Source organism: Pristis pectinata, chromosome 9 (assembly GCF_009764475.1).
Source record: "Pristis pectinata isolate sPriPec2 chromosome 9, sPriPec2.1.pri, whole genome shotgun sequence".
NCBI lineage: Eukaryota > Metazoa > Chordata > Chondrichthyes > Rhinopristiformes > Pristidae > Pristis > Pristis pectinata.
In genome coordinates this window covers 81940947-81960817 of record NC_067413.1, presented here as the reverse complement: position 1 = coordinate 81960817, position 19871 = coordinate 81940947, and the positions used below count along the sequence as shown (strand labels likewise).

Genomic DNA, 19871 nt, shown 5'->3' with positions numbered 1-19871 from the left:
GACCAGAAAGTTTGATTGTCATTGCTTGACGAATGACCACATTGTTAAAATAAAATGTTTACACTGTTAATTACAAGATGTAATTTACAGTGGGCAAGTTTAATAGAAAGTCTATATGCGAATCCTGCAAGTTCTTAAAAATAATGTGAGGATAAAGGTGAGGTGAAGTTTATGCAAGGCAAACTATAAGAAGGTATATAAATACCAGTAAGTTTTGGAGATCTGTGCCTCTTGCTGGCTGTTCTGAACATCACATGTTGTTAACAGACCATTTTTTTCTCAGGAAGATCCAGTACACCTGAGTCTATTGATCGCATCAGCATCATTTAAAGCTGAATGTTTCTTTAAATTACAATGATTAATTACAAAACAATCTGCAAGCATCACAGTTTAATTTTACTTTCATTTACAAAACGATGTTATCTAATTATTACAGCATGACAATATGTATGTGGGAAGGGAAAGATGATTCTGTTTTATGTTAATTTTGATATTTATAAAAGAATAATGTATTTCTATTTTACTAGGCGAGCATATGGACTTATAGCACATGTTTTTAACATGGCTCTCTTTTCATTACTACTGCTACCAATAACTTACATCATTATTGTTTCGCGGCCCCTTGCTTTTGCCAATGAAACACAGAATGCCCTCAACTCTACTGAGACACTGGCAGTGCTCGAGAAGGAAAATCAGGTCTGTTTACTGTTGGTTCTTTGGTTCAAGATAGGAATTAGTCTATTACTTCATTTTGTCCAGGTTCTGATGTGTCAGTAATATTTCATAATTGAACTTTCATGAATATTCGTCTATCTCAATTTGTAATTTCTTCACTGCTACTTTGATTTAATTGTTTCTCCAGGTTTGGTATCATCTGTTATTTTGGCCATTTTGCATTAACTCTCCAAATCCATTCATAGAACATCAAACAGTACAGCACAGTACAGGCTCTGTGGCCCACGATGTTGTGCTGACAATCTATCCCCTCTCTACTTCACCTCCCATAACCCTCCATTTTTCTTTCATCCATGTGCCTATCTAAGAGTCCCTTAAATGACCCTATCATATCAGCCCCAACCATCCCCACCCCCCACCCCAGCAGTGCATTCCAGGCACCCACCACTCTCTGTGTAAAATACCTACCTCTGACATCCCCCTGAACTTTCCTCCACACGCCCTAAATAGGTAACATCTAGTATTGGCCATTACTGCCCTGGGGAAAAGATGCTGGCTGTCCACTCTGTCTATTCCTCTCATAATCTTATATACCTCTGTCAAGTCTCCTCTTATCCTCTGTCTCTCCAAGGAGAAAAACCCTAACTTGCTCAGTCTCTCATAAGACATGTTCTCCAATCCAGGCAGCATTCTTGTAAATCTCCTCTGCAGCTTCTCCAAAGCTTCCACATCCTTCCTATAATGTGGCGGCCAGAACTGAACACAATAGTCCAGATGTGATCTAACCAGGGTCTTATGGAGCTGCAACACTACCTATCGACTCATGAACTCAATCCCCCGGCTAATGAAGGCCAGCCCACCATATGCCTTTTTAACCACCCTATCAACTTGCATGGCAACCTTGAGGGATCTATGTACTAGAACCCCAAGATCTCTCTGTTCCTCCACACTGCTAAGAATCCTGCCATTAACCATGTACTCTGCCTTCAAGTTCACTCTTCCAAAGTGTATCACTTCACACTTCTCCGGGTTGAACTCCATCTGCTTCTTCTCTGCCCAGCTCTGCATCCTGTCAATATCCTGTTGCAACCTACTATACTATATCACTAACCTTTGTGTCATCTGCAAACTTACCAACCCATTCTTCCTCCAAGTCATTTATAAAAATCACAAAGAGCAGGGGTCCCAGAACAGATCCCTGCTGAACACCACTAGTCACTGACCTCCAGGTCGAATACTCCCCTTCAACAACCATCCACTGCTTTACGTGGGCAAGCCAATTCCGAGTCCACTCAGCCAATTTTCCATGGATTCCATACCTCAGGACCTTCTTGATGAGTCTACCATGGGGAACCTTGCCAAACGTCTTGCTAAAATCCATATATAGCACATCCACCGCTCTACCTTCATCATTCTACCTTGTCACTTTCTTGATAAACTCTGTTAGGTTCATGAGGCACGTCCTGCCCTTCACAAAGCCATGTTGACTATCCCTTATAAGACTGGGCATCTCCAAATGCTTATAAATCTTGTCCTTAAGAATCCCCTCCAATAGCTTGCCCACCTCTGACGCAAGACTAACTGGTCTATAATTCCCAGGATTATCACTTTTACCTTTCTTGAACAATGGAACAAAATTTGTCCTGTGGCCAGGTAGGTCTCAAAGATCATTGTTAACACTCCAGCAATCTCTTACCTCGCTTTCCATAGTTCCCTGGGGTATATCCTATCTGACCCTGGGGACTTATTTATCCTAATGCTTTTTAGTAGCTCCAGCACTGCTTCTTTCTTATCCTCAACATGCTCCAACACATTTGCCTGTTCTGCACTAACCTCCCCTTTGTCTAAATCTCTCTCCTCAGTGAACACTGAAGCAAAGTATTCATTCAAGACCTCCCCTGCCTCCTACACCTCCAGACACATTTCACCGCCCCCCCATCCCATCCCTATGCAGTCCTACCCTCATCCTAGTCATCCTCTTGTTCCTCACATATGTGTAGAATGCCTTAGAGTTTTCCTTAACTCTACTTACCAAGGCCTACTCATGCCCACTTCTAGCTCTCCTAAGTCCCTTCTTAAGCTCCTTCCTGGCTACCTTATAACTCTCAAAAACAGTGATTGATTTTTGCTTCTTAAACTTAAATAAGCTTCCTTTTTCCTCTTGACTAAACCTTCCACCTCTCCTGTTAACCATGGTTCCTTCACCCTACTACCCTTTCCTTGTTTCAGTGGGACAAACCTATCTAGAACCCCATGCAGGTGGTCCCTAAACAATCTACACATTTCTGCAGTGCATTTACCAGAGAACATCTGTTTCTAATTTACGCTCCCAAATTCCTGCCTAATGCCATTGTAATTTGCTCTCCCCCAATTAAATATTTTCCCATAATGTCTGCTCCTATCTTTGTCCATGGCTATGCTGAAGGTCAGGGTGTTGTGGTCACTATCTCCAAAATGCTCACCCACCGAGAGGTCTGTCACCTGACCAGGTTCATTGTCTAGTACCAGATCCAGCTCTGGTCGGCCTGTCTACATACTGCATCAGGAATGCTTCCTGTACACACCTAATGAATGCTGCTCCATCTAAACCTTTTGTACTAAGAAGGTGCCAATCAATATTGGGGAAGTTGAAGTCACTCATGACAACAATCCTGTTATTTTTGCACCTTTCCAAAATCTGCCTACTTATCTGTTTCTCAGTGTCCCAGTGGCTACTTGGGGGCCATAGAATACTCCCAATAGAGTGATTGCTCCCTTCCTGCTTCTGACTTCTACCTACACTGATTCAATAGCTGATCCCATTGTGACATCTTCCCTTCCTACAGCTGTGATACTATCCCTAATTAGCAATGCCACCCCCACCCCTTTTACCCCCTTCCCTATCTCTCTTGAAATATCTCAACCCCAGAACCTCTAGCAGCCACTCCTGCCCTTGCGACAGCCAAGTCTCTGTAATGGCCACAACATCATAATTAAATAGATCCATGCTCTAAGTTCATCACCCTTATTCTTAACACTCCTTACATTAAAGTAAACACATTTCAACCCATCTAACTGACTGCATTTATGCCCTATCCCCTGCCTATCCTTCCTCACATTCTCTGTACACTTCGCATCTACTTCTACACAGATTGATCCATCAACTAATCTAACATTCTGGTTCCCATTCCCTGCCAACCTAATCTAAACCCTTCCCAACAGCTCTAGCAAACATGCCCACAAGGACATTAGTCCCTCTTGAGTTCAGATGTAGCCCATCCCTTCTGTACATGTTGTATCTACCCCAGAAGGGATCCCAATGATCCACCAATCTAAACCCCTGACCCCTGCACCAACTCTTTAGCCACTCATTAGTCTGCCTTATCCTCCTATTCTTTCCCTCCCTGACACGTGGCACAGGCAGCAATCCAGAGATTACTACCCTAAGGTCCTGCTTTTTAACTTCCTTCCTAACTTCCAAAACTCATTCTTCAGGACCTCATCCCTTATCTTACCTATGTCGTTGGTGCCAGTGTGCACCATGACTTCTGGCTGCTCACCCTCCCCCTTAAGAATGCTGTGCACTTGATCCGAGATGTCCCTGACATCTGGGAGGCAACATACCATCCGGGAGTCTCTATCTTGTCCACAGAATCTCCTGTCTGTCCCCCTAACAAATGAATCCCCTATCACTATTGCACTCCTCTACCCCTCCCCCCACTTCTTTTCTGAGCCACAGAGCCAGACTCAGTGCCAGAGATCCGGCTGCTGTGGCTCTCCACCGGTGATTCATCCCCCACCCTCCCAATAGTATCCAAAACAATATATCTGTTATCAAGGGAAATGCTCACCGGGGTATCCTGTACTGCCCACCTATTCCTTTTTCCTCTCCTAACAGTCACCAACTACCTACTCCCTGCACCTCCATTTAACTGCCTCCTGGTAACTCCTATCTATCATCTCTTCAGCTTCCCAAATGATCCGGAGTTGCTCCAGCTCCAGCTCCAGCTCCAGCTCCCTAACACAGTCTGTAAGGAGCTGCAGCTGGATGCACTTCCTGCAGGTATAGTCCTCAGGGACACTGGAGGTCTCCCTGATTTCCCACATCCTACAGGAGGAGCATATTTCTAGCCTGACTGCCATTCCCACTGTTCTATACAAAGAAAACAACAAATAACAAAGAAAGAAAGAGAACCTACCAGAAGAAGCCTCCACTCACCTACTCTTTACACTAAAGCTTCTTAAGCTAAAACCTCAATTCCCCACTCTAACACTGTCCACTCACGCAATGGCTGCTCCGGTTGACCCTTACTTCTTTTTATTGGCAGCTGCTGCCTAATTATCCAATTAGCTAATCAACAGGCCTATCAACTCACCACAGCAACAAGAACTACAAAAAACAGGCCTACCTTTTTAAATTGCTTCCTGCTGTCATTCTCGTTCTCGCTCTAGTCCTTGTGATACTTACCACGGCAGTGAGCCTTCCCGCTCCCGTGCTCATACTACTCACCACAGTTTGGAAACAAGCTTATTTCTGAAAAGTGTGGTGTGTCCATAGAAAATGAATGAAGGCTTTGAACAACTTGACCTAGATTTCTGGAAGCCTTACTCAACCAATTAAATGAGACACTGAGATTCATTTCCACTTGCTTCAGATTGAATCCAGTCTAGGATTCAATCTGAATCCTAGGTGTAGCGCCACATATTGAAAAGGGCAATCTCTTAGCTGATCATTTGCAGCATTATTGTGAGGCTTGAAACTAAATCTTTTCATTCCCAGTTTATGCAAATTTTGTGCCAAAAGTGGAATGATTTTTATGTTTTACTTGTGCAAGGTATAATGCTGACATGGCATTGAATTGTTGCCCATTTTAATCCACAGAAATTTTCATTCCATAGTATATGCACAGTAACTGTATTTGCCATGTGCATCCTGGGTGTATGCAAGGAGATTTTCCAAATTTTACAGCAGGTAAGCTGTGCATAAAATTTAAATTTGGTTACATATATACCTGAAACTAAGAAAGGCTGTTGTGGATTTTATAGCCCAATGACATTGCTGCCAGAGTTCTTCAGGATGGCATGCTTTGCCTCAACATTGTTTTAATATTTTGATGGCCTTCCTTCTGGTAAAAAGTCTGTTTTTTCTTTCATTCCATTCACAACTCTTCTAGTAGTTTGCATGAGCAAAAAGCTTTAAAAATGTCCAAGATTGGGCTAACAGGTTTATTCTTATAGGAAATGATGATGTATAATACAGAAAGGTAAAACCAGCCCCTTTCATCATCTGTGATAGCACCAATGCTTTTGGAAAGTTTGCAGCTGAGGGGAATTGGGAACAGGAAACAACAGAGTAATTTAAATCATTACTTTGCATCAGTTTTCACTGTAAGTGCCCCAAGGATAACAAAAGGATTATTTTCAAACAAAAGGCAAGAACTTGTAACAATTCCAAACTCAAGGAATGAAGTAACAGAAAAGCCAACGGAACTACAGGCAGACAAGTAGTCAGGACCCAATGGCCTGCATCCAAGAGTTTCAAAGGAGGCAGCTACAGAGATAGTGGAGTCACTGGTTGAAGTTCTTCCAAACTCACTGAATTCTGGGAGGGGATCCACAGGTTGGAAAACTGCGAATGTGACATCCTTGCAAGAAGGAAGGGAAGCAAAAAGCAGAAGACTAAATCTGCTATTGGGAAGACGCTGGAGTCTATAAACAAGGAAGAATTAGTTTGTCATTTAGTAAGGCTTAATACAATCTACCTAAGTCAAGATGGTTTTATGAAAGAGAAATCATGTTTGACAAATTTGCTAGTGTTGATAGGATCCAGTGAATGTAATGTGTGTTTCAAAAAAGCATTTTATAAAATGCTACATAAAAGGCTAGTGCAAAAGATAAGAGCTCACATTACTGTGGGATAACACAGACTGAAGACTGGTTACTACATGGAAGAAAGAAAGTCAGAGAAATTGGTCTTTTTCAGACCACAATGATTGCCACCAAGATCAGTCCTTCATCCACAATTATTGACTGTGTATGTTAATGACGTGGAGGAGGGAGAAGAGTGTAAGGTATATGACTTTATTGATAACACAGAAATAGGTGGGAGGGCATGCTGTAATGAATATATTTGGACTTTACAACAGGGTATAATTAGATTGAGGGACTGGGCAAAACTAGGCAAACAAGGTTTAATTAGGAAAGTGTGAGGCATTCTCATTGATAGGATGAATCAAAGGGCAGACTGTTATCTAAATGGAGACTGCAAATGAGTGGAGTTCAGAGGGACCTTGGTGTCCTTGGGCGTGAAACACAAAAGTAATTGAGGCAAGTGACATATTGGCCTTTTTTGCTCAGGGGTTAGAGTTGAAAAATAGAGAAAAGTAGTTACAGTTGTACGGTGTTTTGGTGAAGCTGCACCTGGAGTACTGTGTACAGTTTTGAACCCTCTATTTAAGAAAGGAGGCAGTCCAGCAGAAATTCACTGGGCTAATTCTTGGGATGAGAGAGTTGTCCCATCACAAAAAGGCTAAAAAAGTTAGCCCTCTATTCTTTGGAGTTTAGCAAAAAGACTGGTGATCTTATTGAAATATATAAGATCCTAAGTGGGTAATGACAAGGTTGACGTTGAGATATTTCCATTAGTGGGAGAGCCTCAGGCAAGGGGGCATAGTTACAAGATGTTGCAACAGGGTGGGGGGGGGGAGATGGCAATTGTTTAAAACCAAAGCATTGAGGAATTTCTTCTTGCAGATGGTTTTAAACCTCTGGAATTCACTATCTTAGTGGATTGTGGCGACTAGTTCACTGAAGGCATTTATAGAGAAAGTAGATCATTTTTTTTGTTAGATCAGGAAGATTTTGTGAGAGTCATCTTAAACTAGCACAGAAGAAGAGTTGAGGCCTGGGGTAAAACGGTGTTGACCATATTCAGTGGCAGGGCAAGCTTGAGGGGCCTGGTGACCTACTCCTGCTCCGTATTTCTTGTGTGCTTGTGTGAAGACAAGTGGGTTATTCCTTCAGGCTGTTTTCTTTCCCCCGATTCAGGTCAGTCTGGCAGGAAACCTCTTCCCCTCCAAATCATTCTTGGTGTAACTATCCCCATTTTATTTTCTTCTCTTCATACTGATTATTATAACTTTATTGTCTTAAAATGAAAACCTAGAATGAATGTTTCTGAATATTAATTTTGCATTTCAAATGGGTGGGAAATAATTGTAAAATATTTTTTTATTTGAATAGAGCCAATAATATCTGATTTAATGAGGGAAGTCTTGCTGCATCTGCTAAAGAAATTAAATGCAAATATAGTAAAAAGTTAGGAATAGGAATTCTAAAGTGACACTATATTTTCATTGACTCCTGATAAGATACTGTCTAAGATAGCTCAGTAAAATGTAAAATAAGTAAAAGAATTTGAAAAGTTAAGACATTTGGCATGTAATGGAAACATTTGACATCTGAAGGATGGTGGATTGTAACACGTCAAAATGATCAATCTCTATAGTAATTCATGAAATAAAATAATAAATTACATGTTACTTTGACTTCATTAATTGCTGCTAAGCAAACTTAATTTTTTCTTGTCTTAATAAACAGCGATGGCAATACTTCCATGATTCATCTAATCTTTTAGACGGGACTATGTATGTGACATCCATTCTGTTTGTAATTCCCTGGCTTTTCCATGTCTCTCATCCACTACAGTGGCAGTGTGGTATGATTTCTGCATATACATCATGGGTGAACTTCCTACTCTATCTTCAAAGGTATCATATATTTTAAATTTTAGCAAAAATATCATGTCTTATTAATAGTTGACCCATGCCTCAGCAGGATACAACAGAAGAAACCATAATCTATACTTAAGTACTTTTCTGTATATCCTTGAGACCTTGTGGAATACATGAGAGCTCTCAGGCTTTAGATAGCCACTGCTGAAATAAGAAGCTGTAAGAATGAAGTCAGAATAAATAGGAGTAGCAGTGTAACATTTGCACAACTATTGAGTAGAAATTAACATTGTTGTGTTCATTTCAGTGGTATATGGTGCGCATGATGATAGTAGGTTTGTTCTAAACCCATCAGATTCTTTCCTGAAAGGAGCACAGGTCTTCTTTCAATGTGGAAATGCAGGTCCTGTGCACTTTTCAGGAACCATCCACAAAGAGCAGCTCTCCAGACTGGAGGAAATACTGGGCCTGGTCTGCTCAGCATTGTAATTGCTAAATCAATATTACTTAACGGACCCATCAGAATATATGATACTGATTTTAACTTGTGGAAGGCAACTAAATTGAGTCCGGTTACTTCTCTGCTCTGATCCCACTGATATCCCAGCATGATGCCACGTTAACTTTCCCCTTTGTGTAGACGAGTGGGACAGTGCAGGATGTGGGATTCTTCTATAAGTATGCAGACCGAATCCATGATGTCAACAGCATATGACTATGGTATTAATTGGAGCCCTGAACAAACAGTGGTTGTGACTCCCTTGAAGCCAGAATTGCCATTGGGTGTATTTGTTTTATGCCTTCTTGAGGGTCAAGAGTAAAATAAGGAAATGGAGCACAAGTGTAGTGGTAAACGTAACGCCTTACAGTGCCAGCGACCTGTGTTCAATTCCGGGCACTGTCTGTAAGGAGTTTGTATGTTCTCCCCGTGTCTGCGTGGGTTTCCTCCGGGTGCTCCAATTTCCTCCCACATTCCAAAGACGTACAGGTTTGGAAGTTGTGGGCAGGCTATGTTGGTGCCGGAAGCGTGGCGACACTTGCGGGCTGCCCCCAGAACACTTTACGCAAAAAGATGCACTTCACTGTGTGTTTTGATGTACATGTGACTAATAAAGAAATCTTATCTTATCTGGCTCTGTGTTTCCACGGGAAAACTAATGAGATGAGGCAGGAGGCCAAGGCCAACATTTGCATCTGACTCACTGGGCAAGATCACGCTGTAACCAGCCCATTGCCTGTTCTTGCTGAAAACACTGCTCCCAGTCCCCAACTCGGCCACCTGTGCGTACCTTTCCTGGATGCAGATGATCAGAACCTCCACACTCCAGAGGCTCTGGGTGAGGTGGAGCAGGGTCTGAGCAGTGACTAGGCATCGACGACCTTCCATTGCTGCTCATCCCAACATGCATTGTCAGTTATTCACAGCTTTTTTTAAATGTTCTTGATAAAGACATATAAAAATGGTCTAAAATAATTAAATATTTATAATAAATATAAAATTAAGTTAATTAAAACTGTAAATTGGCATAAAAAATTAAAGGCATTAGAATAATGTAAAATAGTTTAATGGAGACATCCAATGACTGAAGCTATGATCTGTATGACAGAGAGAGTCCTGGCTTAAAGCTGAGAGACCAAGTGGGTTAGCTTCTCTCCCCAGCATCTGGAATTTCCAGGTATACTGACATCTGACTTCCAGACGAGGTCCAAAGTAAACCGAGTCACAAACAGTTGAGGTCAACAGTTCCCACTGGAGCTATCGGTTTTCAGTCAGCTCAATAATCTCTGAGCATTAGATCCTCTGAAAATTAAAATTCAGTTTTCCAGGTAGCAGAACTTTGTTTTGAACTACAACAAACAATGATTCTGAGATCCTGTGATGAGTTTCAAGGTATATATACAATGTTAGCTGTCATGGTAATTTTCTACTTGGTGCATTTTCTATGATTGTCTCTGTTTCTTTCAGATTCGATATTTGTGGCATCTATGTGGTAATGTTTGCAGAGATTCTGAAAACCTTAATTCATATTATGAGCATATTTTTCTTCCTTGTCTTTGCTTTTGGATTGACCTTCTACATTCTTTTATATGAGCAGGTAGGTGGCCCACTGGTTGAATTCATAGTCAAGGATAATGTGAAATGTAAATACATCATGTTTGTTCACTTATGAGTCATTGGGCAGGATCCATTTGGATAAGTGACTGTAAACCTACTCACATGATATTTTGATATCAACCAAGTCAGCCCATAGAATTTGAGTGTAATATGAAGTGGGTCAGTTGAAGAATTGCTTAAAGTACTCTGTCAGTGTTAATGTCTCATTTTGGATATGATTATACATTTTAGGACATTACTAAACTTGTAATTTGAATGTTGAATAACATAAGGCCTGCACAGAAAATGTACCACAAGTATATTTTTTAAAGTTTTTATCTTCACATTATAAATAGCAGGATGATGATAAGAACTAATAAATTTGGAAATTTAGAAAGCAGGAAATGCTGTACATATTTATAGAACAGATAGGAGAAATGCTTTCGTGAATCCCAGCAGATATCTTTATTTATTTTTCTTACATGTTTCTAACGAAGATCTATACGTCTGAAACTTTTTTGTCTCAGTGCTGGAATTTTCCATTGGCAGGATATTAAAAGATTCTAGGCTAGAAACAGTGCAGGGTGATTGTTTTATATGATAGTATTTTTTAATGTGAAAACTGATTGCTGAAAGCAATCAACAAGTCCATTTGTACATAGCCCACTGTTGGAAATTGTAATGTGGTCCTTCATGAGTATGATGTCATAGAACACAGAGAGTGGTACTGCACTCCAGCAATGTTTTAATGTTGAGGGAACCATCGATTGGCATTGTTGTTGCAATGTATTGTTAGAAGAACAGGTGTTTTGGAAATAGCATGAACCTTATGAGTGGGAGCAGCCTTTTACCAGAGGGTGAAGGACCACAGCGCAGGAAAGCATGAAGTCCTTAGCCCTGGTCCCAATAGCTTACACCTCCAAAGTAAAATATCCTCTTTTCTCGATGGTATCCCTGACCATGCCCAGCCTTACTCTCAAAATTCATACTACTTGTGCAACTGTGCAACTGATGTGCAGTTGTGCAGTTTCTGCGTGTAATGTCAGGAGGACTGAGATTTACAGTTCAAATGATGCAATGTTCTTTGTGCAGAATTGAAAATCTCTGTATTCCTGCAGCCTTGCATGTAACAGGCAGGATCCTCCAAGTAGCCTTCTTATTTCAACAAGAACTATTTATTTATTTGTTTTAAGTATGACAATAAGTATTGTCCTTTAGAACCATAGAACACTACAGCGCAGAAAACAGGCCATTTGGCCCTTTTAGTCTGTGCCGAAACTTTATTCCGCTAGTCCCATTGACCTGCACCCGGTCCATAACCCTCCAGACCTCTCCCATCCATGATTCTATCCAATTTATTCTTAAAACCTAAGAGTGAGCCCGCATTTACCACGTCAGCCAGCAGCTCGTTCCACACTCCCACCACTCTCTGAGTGAAGAAGTTCCCCCTAATGTTCCCCAATCATTTTCCCTTTCACTCTAAAGCCATGTCCTCTCGTATTTATCTCTCCTAATCTAGGTGGAAAGAGCCTACTCACATTAACTCTGTCTATACCCCTCATAATTTTGCAAACCTCTACCAAATCTCCCCTCATTCAGCTACGCTCTGAGGAATAAAGCCCTAACCTGTTTAATCTTTCCCTGTAACTCAACTCCTGAAGACCTGGCAACGTACTAGTAAATCTTCTCTGCACTCTTTCAATCTTACTGATGTCCTTCCTATAGTTAGGTGACCAGAACTTCACACAATACTCCAAATTTGGCCACACCAATGCCTTATATAACCTCACCATAACATCCCAACTGCTATACTCAATACTTTGATTTATGAATGCCAGGATACCAAAAGCCTTCTTTACAACCCTGTCTACCTGTGACGCCACTTTCAGGGAATTATGTATCTGAACTCCCAGATCCCTTTGTTCCTCCGCACTCCTCTGTGCCCTACCATTTACCGTGTATGTCCTACCTTGATTTGTCCTTCCAAAATTCAACACCTCACTGAATTCCATTTGCCATTTTCTGGCCCATTTTTCCAGTTGGTCCAGATCCCTCTGCAAGCTTTGACAGCCTTCCTCGCTGTCCACAACACCTCCAATCTTAGTGTCATCAGCAAACTTGCTGATCCAATTTACCACATTATCATCTAGATAATTGATATAGACAACAAACAACAATGATCCCAGCACAGATCCCTGAGGCACACCACTAGTCACCGGCCTCCAGTCTGAGAAACAATCATCCACTACCATTCTCTGTCTTCTCCCACACAGCCAATTTTGAATCCAGTTTACAACCTTTCCATGGATACCTAGTGTCTGAACCTTCTGAACTAACCTCAAAAGTGGGACCTTGTCAAAGGCCTTACTAAAGTCCATGTAGGCAACATCCATAGCCTTTCCTACATATACGTTCTTGGTAACCTCCTTGAAAAACTACAAGATTCGTCAAACACGATCTACCACGCACAAAGCCATGCTGACTATCCTTAATCAGCCCTTGGCTGTCCAAATACTTGTATATCCGATCTCTCAGAACACCTTCCAATAATTTACCTACTACTGATGTCAGGCTCACTGGCCTGTAATTACCTGGTTTACGTTTAGATCCTCTTTTAAACAACGGAACAACATGAGTTACCCTCCAGTCCTCCAGCACCGCACCCGTGGCTAAGGACATTTTAAATATATCTGCCAGGGCCCCTGCAATTTCCACACTAGTCCCTCTCAAGGTCCGAGGAAATATCCTGTCAGGCCCGGGGGATTTATCTACCTTTATTCGCTGTAAGGCAGCAAGCACCTCCTCCTCTTTAATCTCTATATATTCCATGACACTACTGCTTGTTTCCCTTCCTTCCATATCCACTATGCCAGTTTCCTGAGTAAATAATGATGCAAAAAAACTGTTTAAGATCCCCCCCATCTCCTGAGGCTTCACACATAGATGACCACTCCAATCTTCTAGGGGACCAATTTTGCCCCTTACTATCCTTTTACTCTTAATATACTAGTAGAAACCTTTCGGGTTTACCTTCACATCATCTTTGATGGCAATAATTTTCCTCTTAGAAATGCTCATTTGTCAATGTTTTAACCAGCAGTACTAATGTTGACATGTGGAAACAGTGCATTTTTAGAAATTAAAATAAAACAGGTTTATTTGAAAATGGGTAGATATTTTGAAGCAATATGGCACTTAAGAGTGATGAGCAACTCTGACCTCACAATCTACCTTGTGATGACCTTACACCTTATTGTCTGCCTGCACTGCACTTTCTCTTTACTGTAGCACTTTATTCTGCACTCTGTTATTGTTATAACTTGTACTACTTCAATGAACTGTTGTAATCAATTGATCTGTATGGATGGTATGCAAGACAAGTTTTTCACTGTACCTCGTTCTCAATGCTTTAATTCCTGATCAAATTAAAGCTTCATGTTATATTGTCTTGCAGTCAAGTACATATATACTGATTCACTTTATTTCCAAAAGTAATTATAATTTGTGCAGCGAGTCTGATGCCTGCACCATATTCCTCAATATATTAACTATTCATAACTAATCAGTAATTAATTCACCTATAAGCATAGAAAGAATATGCAGTTTCACTTTCAGAAACAATGTCTAAATTTTTACGATTTTCTAAACAATTCATTTTAACCAGATTGTTCTGGAATGTGGGTATGTGTAGGCATCTCTAGATATCGCCAGGCAAATACATAAATTGGTAAATTGGTTTATTATTGTCACATGCACCAAGGTAGAGTGAAAAACTTGTCTTGCATACTATCCATACAGGTCACTTCATTACACAGTGCATTGAAGTAGTACAAGGTAAAACAGTAACAGAATGAAGAATAAAGTGTTACAGTATAGAGAAAGTGCAGTGCAGGTAGACAGGTGCAAGGTCACAACGAGGTAAATTGTGAGGTCAAGAGTCCATCTTACTGTACTAGGGAACCATTCAGTAGTCTTATAACAGTGGGATAGAAGCTGTACTGGTGGTATGTGCTTTCAGGCTTTTGTATCTTCTGCCCAATGGGGAGGGGGAGGGGAGGATGTCTGGGGTGGGTGGGATCTTTGATTAATCTGGTTGCTTTACTGAGGCAGAGAGAAGTGCAGACAGAGTCCATGGAGAAGAAGCTGGTTTCCGTGATGTGCTGAGCTGTGTCCACCACTCTGCATTTTTGTGGTTATGGGCAGAGCAGTTGCCATACCAAGCCATGATGCATCAGGATAGGATACTTTCTAAGGTGCAATGATAAAAACTGGTGATTGTCAAAGGGGACATGCCAAATTTCTTTTGCCTTCCAAGGAAGTAGAGGCACTGGTGAGCTTTCTTGGCTGTGGCGTCTACGTAGTTGGACCAGGACAGGCTATTGGTGATGTTCACTCCTCGGAACTTGAAACTCTTAACCCCCTTGACCTCAGCACCGTTGATCTAATCAGGAGAATGTGCACCTCCCCTCCTCCTGAAGTTAATGACCAGCTCTTTTGCTTTGCTGACATTGAGGGAAAGGTTGTTGTCATGACACCATGTCACTAGGTTCTCTTTCTACTTCCTGTACTCCAGCTCATCATTATTTGAGATACAGCCCACTACGGTGGTGTCATCTGCAAACTTGTAGATGGAGTTAGAGTGGAATCTGACCACACACTCGTGAGTGTTTAGGGAGTAGAGTAAGGGGGTGAGGACACAGCCATGTGGGGCATCAGTTTTGAGAATAATCGTGGCGGAGGTGTTGCTGCCTATCCTTACTGATTGGGGTCTGTTGGTCAGGAAGTTAAGGATCCAGTTGCAGAGGGAGGTGTTGAGTCCCAGGTCTAGGATTTTGGAGATGAGTTTGCTTGGAGTTGTAGTATTGAAGGTGAAGCTGTAGTCAGTAAACAATGGCATATTATTTTTTTGATTCTCATTTGTTATTGTTAGACATCAAAACAAATGGTTCCCTTAATATCAATAATTCTCAGATATAGGAAAGGCACAGGGCAAAAAATAATGATGGTTTGTTTTATCTTTTCAGATGGCATACAGAAATCCTTTTCTTTCGCTTATGAGGATACTTGCAATGATGTTGGGAGATATTAACTATGATGAAAACTTTCTAAACGCATATTATGAAAACAGGATGCCGTTCCCTACACTGACATTCCCAATGCTGACTGTTTTTATGTTATTCATACCAATCCTCCTCATGAATTTACTGGTAAGGCTAATGGGTAGATTTGCCAACATCAGCACAATTATTACACCATGGGTGCACTTCAGAAGTGATTTCCATTTGAGATGTTGTTCAGAGATATGACAAGCTTTAATTAATTTAACTTAAATTCATTTTAATAAAAACAGAAAATGCTGGAAACATCAGCGGTTCCGGCAGCATCTGTAGATGGAGAAACATATATAATGTTTCAGATCAAAGACACTTTGTAAAATTTGAAATGTTAATAGTTTCTCTTTCCATAAATGTTGCCTGACCTGCTGAGTGTTTCCACTATTTCTTGCTTTTATTTTTAGATTTCTGGCATCTGCAGATTTTATGATTTTCGTTAATATTCACTTTAACTCATTTTTGTCCAATGAAGTGAAAATTACCAGATCAGTGAAACCAGTGCATCAGTATATTTTTCTAACTTTTATTTTTCATCTTTCATCTTTATTAAGTCCATTTGCTTTTATTTTCACTTCTTTTTCCTGAAAATTGTCACACTACTGCACCTGCCACTGAGCGTATTTAACAATTTTCACTCTTGCTTTTAATGCCAGGATAATCTACCTTAATGACATGTTTTTGAGAAATGGGACATCGAAATTGTGTTGAAGGAGGGCAGCCCAACTAACAGGAAAGTAATAATGCAGAAATATAGAAAAAGATAGATGATGAAAAACAAGGTCTGTCTGGTTCATAAACAAAATTGTGGAATACTGAAATAAAAATATGAGATGCTTGAAGTACTTAGGAAGTCATCAACATCTGCAAAGAGAGGAGAATAAATGTTTCAGATTGACAAACTTCCATCAGAACATCAGAGCACAGTCAGGGCACTTTGTAAATATGCAGATTAGGCTAATTATATCATCTTGCCCTGATTGCCATGTTCAAATGGTATCTGCACAGGGGAGAAATGTGGTAGAGCAGGAATCGGGGACAAAATTCAAGTTTTCAATTGATTTTTAAAGTTTCTTTTGGACTGGGATAAACTGAAATGCTACAATGAGTCCACCACAAAATCTACCTCGTTTTGACCTTGCACCTTATTGTCTATCTGCACTGCACTTTCTCTGTAGCTGCGACACTTTACTCTGCATTCTGTATTGTTTTACCTTGTACTACCTCAATGCACTGTGTAATGAATTGATCTCTATGAATAGTATGCAAGATAAGTTTTTCACTGTACCTTGGTACAAGTGACAATAATAAACCAATTCCAATAAGCCAATTCCAATTCCAATAAACCTTGGTACTTCCCTTCTCCTGCTTTGTTAGTCCCATCATAACTACGTCTCTGCCCCTGCCTTTGAACCCTTGCAGTTATATAAATTGTGCTGAGGACTGACCCACAGCTAGCTGGCAGTAGTTTTTCAGCCATGCCAGGGCTTTTTGATCAGGAAGTCAGCAAGAAGTGTGGGGCTGTAGACAAGCCCCTCTTCATGAGGCTGCTGCTTGCAGTGCCTCTTTCCTGCTCAGGAGATGAAATTGATGCAGAAACTACTGTGTCAAATTGGTAACGAGGGACAGATTCCGGATTTTGGCTCAATGACCAAAGATTTTTTTCCCCCACAATATCTATTAAAACATTGGATTCTGTGGTAGGTTATTTTTAGTAATTTTAATACTTTATTTGTTTTTAATTTTGGGACATTCAGAATCATTGTAAAAGCCCAATAGTTCTGGCAGATTGTGAAACCAGGGATGTCAAGGTTTTCTCATCCATTTTTGTGTGGGTCTTGTTCTGGCTTGTCCAAGTTACAGGATAGCATTGTGCAAGACCTTGTCTCACGTGGGGCATTGGCAAACAGGATGCAGATGTTCTTGACCAGCAAGTTCATCCTGACCGATCTGGACTAGGTTGGTGATGGCAACTGCATATGTCTGCAGCCAATGAAGATGGCGAGCAGCTCTCTGCAAACTCAAGGCATAATTTTTTGATCCCTTCAGCATAAGAAAGGAGAAATTATGAAGCCAAAGATGAAGAAACACTGTAATTTCATTACTAATGTCAACAGAAGTGGGAGGCTTAATTCATGGCTGTGTTTGACAGACAGAGTTTGATAGAAAAGTCTATTCATTTGATTTTATTGGTGTAAAAACTCTCTAACAAGTCTTTTGTCTCTAATTTAGATTGGTTTAGCAGTGGGAGACATTGCTGAAGTCCAGAGAACTGCAACCTTAAAAAGAATGGCAATGCAGGTTAGTCTTCATGATTCAATGAGGCTATCCAACCTTTCTGAAAAGGGAAGAAAATACAACATTATCAAGAAAACATTTCCAATGTATCGATTCTATTCCTACAGATTTTTCTTCATACCAGTTTAGAGGAGAAGCTTCCCTTTTGGTTCCTTAATAAAGTCGATGAAGTGGAAACAACAGTCTATCCTAACAAGCGAAAGTCTGGTATGATAAACGTAAGTAAGCAAATAATGGCTACAAAGTTGGTGATATTACACACCAACTGACTGAGGGTATAATATAATAGTGCTTAGATGGATTTACTTCTGTGTTTTGAAAATGTAAGATTTTTAATCATCAAAGCTGAAACATAATGTATAGGATTTATTTGCTATCGTGAGTGCATGGAAGCTCCTTCTTCTTTTAAGACTCTGCTCAAAACCTCATTTATTTGTCTGACCATTTGGTTACATATCCTAATATCCAACTAACATTATTTAATATCAAATTCTGTCTGATTATGCTCCCTAAAGCATCTTCAGACATTCTGTGATGCTAAACGCACTATATACATGCAACTTGGTGTTGCATTTCTTTGTTCCAGTGAGCAGAGATTAAATTAGAACAAAAGTCCTCAGCAACATCAATTCAGGTTGTCAGCTAAGCTGGCACTCATATTTGTTTCTCTTCTATTACTGTCTGGAGACACAGCAGGAATTTCCTACTTCTAAGAAGCAGAAACTGCTTCATAGCATGAATGGAATACGTTTGTAGAGGAATTTCCCTATACTCTTGGCAATTATGTATTATCACCCTCACTTTTACATAAAAATGTAAGTGTTAAACATTTTTGTCCATTGTAATCTAATTAAGTAAAATTCCACTGAACCAAGTAGTCCAATATATCATGCTACTCAGATAAAAGCACTATTATAAATATTATATTGTATGGTTCATCTGGCTGAAAGACTTAATGAGTCACAGATCAAGGGAGAGTGCAACTTGGATATCAATGCAATTACTGAAACACGGAGGGCAAAGAAAATCCATTGGTCAAATTCATTTTTATATTTCAGGCTTTTCTCCAGAGCTTTTCAGAATCACAAAACTATGAAACACGCTATGAAATGAACAATCAGGCAAATGATCTCAAAAAGCTTGAATTACAACTGGAGAAACAGAAGTATAGGTCTGTAATCATTTTTAAATGATTCAGATTTTGTCCCTTTGCATTATTTTGCTGTGCTTATTCCTTTCAATTTGTTAAATCTATAGGTTGAAAGACCTTTCAGCAGCAGTGCAGAAGCAATATGATCTGCTTGTGCTCATAGTTCAGAAGATGGGAATTCCTTCTGCGGTGGAAGACCGGGACCAAGATGAATATTCTTGCTACATCCAAGCCAAAAGACAACGTTTCAAGAAGACTGGAAGCAAATGGGATCTTGCATTGAAAACCATGCAATGCAGACAGAAACAATTATCCTCTTGTTCATTTACTCTTTGTAATGAACCTGAGTGGAAAGGCACTTGATGGGATGGTGGTGAAATAATATTTTATTTGAAAGAGAACAGCAATTGTTCTGTCTGAAGTTAATTTATATTTAACTGCTTAGTAATCTTACAACTGTCGTTGAGTAAAAATCAAAGAAGCAAGCTTTAAGCTACAATGGTGTGGGAAGCACTGATATATTTAGTGCCTATTAAATACATGCATTTTTGCTGCATTTATTTTAGCTGTTGTAAATTATTAAAAATGTTTTATGAATCTGCATGGAGCTTTGTGTTGTTGTTTTCAGTGGTTATATCTGTCAAAGCAAATGAGGTTATCCAAAATTAAAAATTCAAGACCCTGAATCAGAATTGCTTTAACAATAAGCATTATGAGGATTAAAATTTATATTATATATGCTCTTCATTAATTCTAGTTTGGTCTTTCTATATTGTGGCAACTGATGTCTAGAGGATATTTAAAGAGAAGAAATATGGAGGGGTGGGTGA

General features: G+C 40.1%; 1 protein-coding gene across 1 annotated transcript in view; it reads left to right on the top strand.

The window, feature by feature from the left end:
* Window positions 1–19404, top strand: part of LOC127574022 (transient receptor potential cation channel subfamily A member 1-like) — a 71182-nt gene extending 51778 nt beyond the window's left edge. Inside the window, exons 19-26 of the mRNA XM_052022616.1 lie at window positions 528–696; window positions 8254–8423; window positions 10354–10483; window positions 15507–15689; window positions 17826–17894; window positions 17999–18109; window positions 18950–19062; window positions 19149–19404. Of these exons, the coding sequence (XP_051878576.1) occupies window positions 528–696; window positions 8254–8423; window positions 10354–10483; window positions 15507–15689; window positions 17826–17894; window positions 17999–18109; window positions 18950–19062; window positions 19149–19404 (1201 nt within the window). The remainder of the gene's footprint in view (window positions 1–527; window positions 697–8253; window positions 8424–10353; window positions 10484–15506; window positions 15690–17825; window positions 17895–17998; window positions 18110–18949; window positions 19063–19148) is intronic.
* The last annotated feature ends 467 nt before the right edge of the window (window positions 19405–19871 follow it).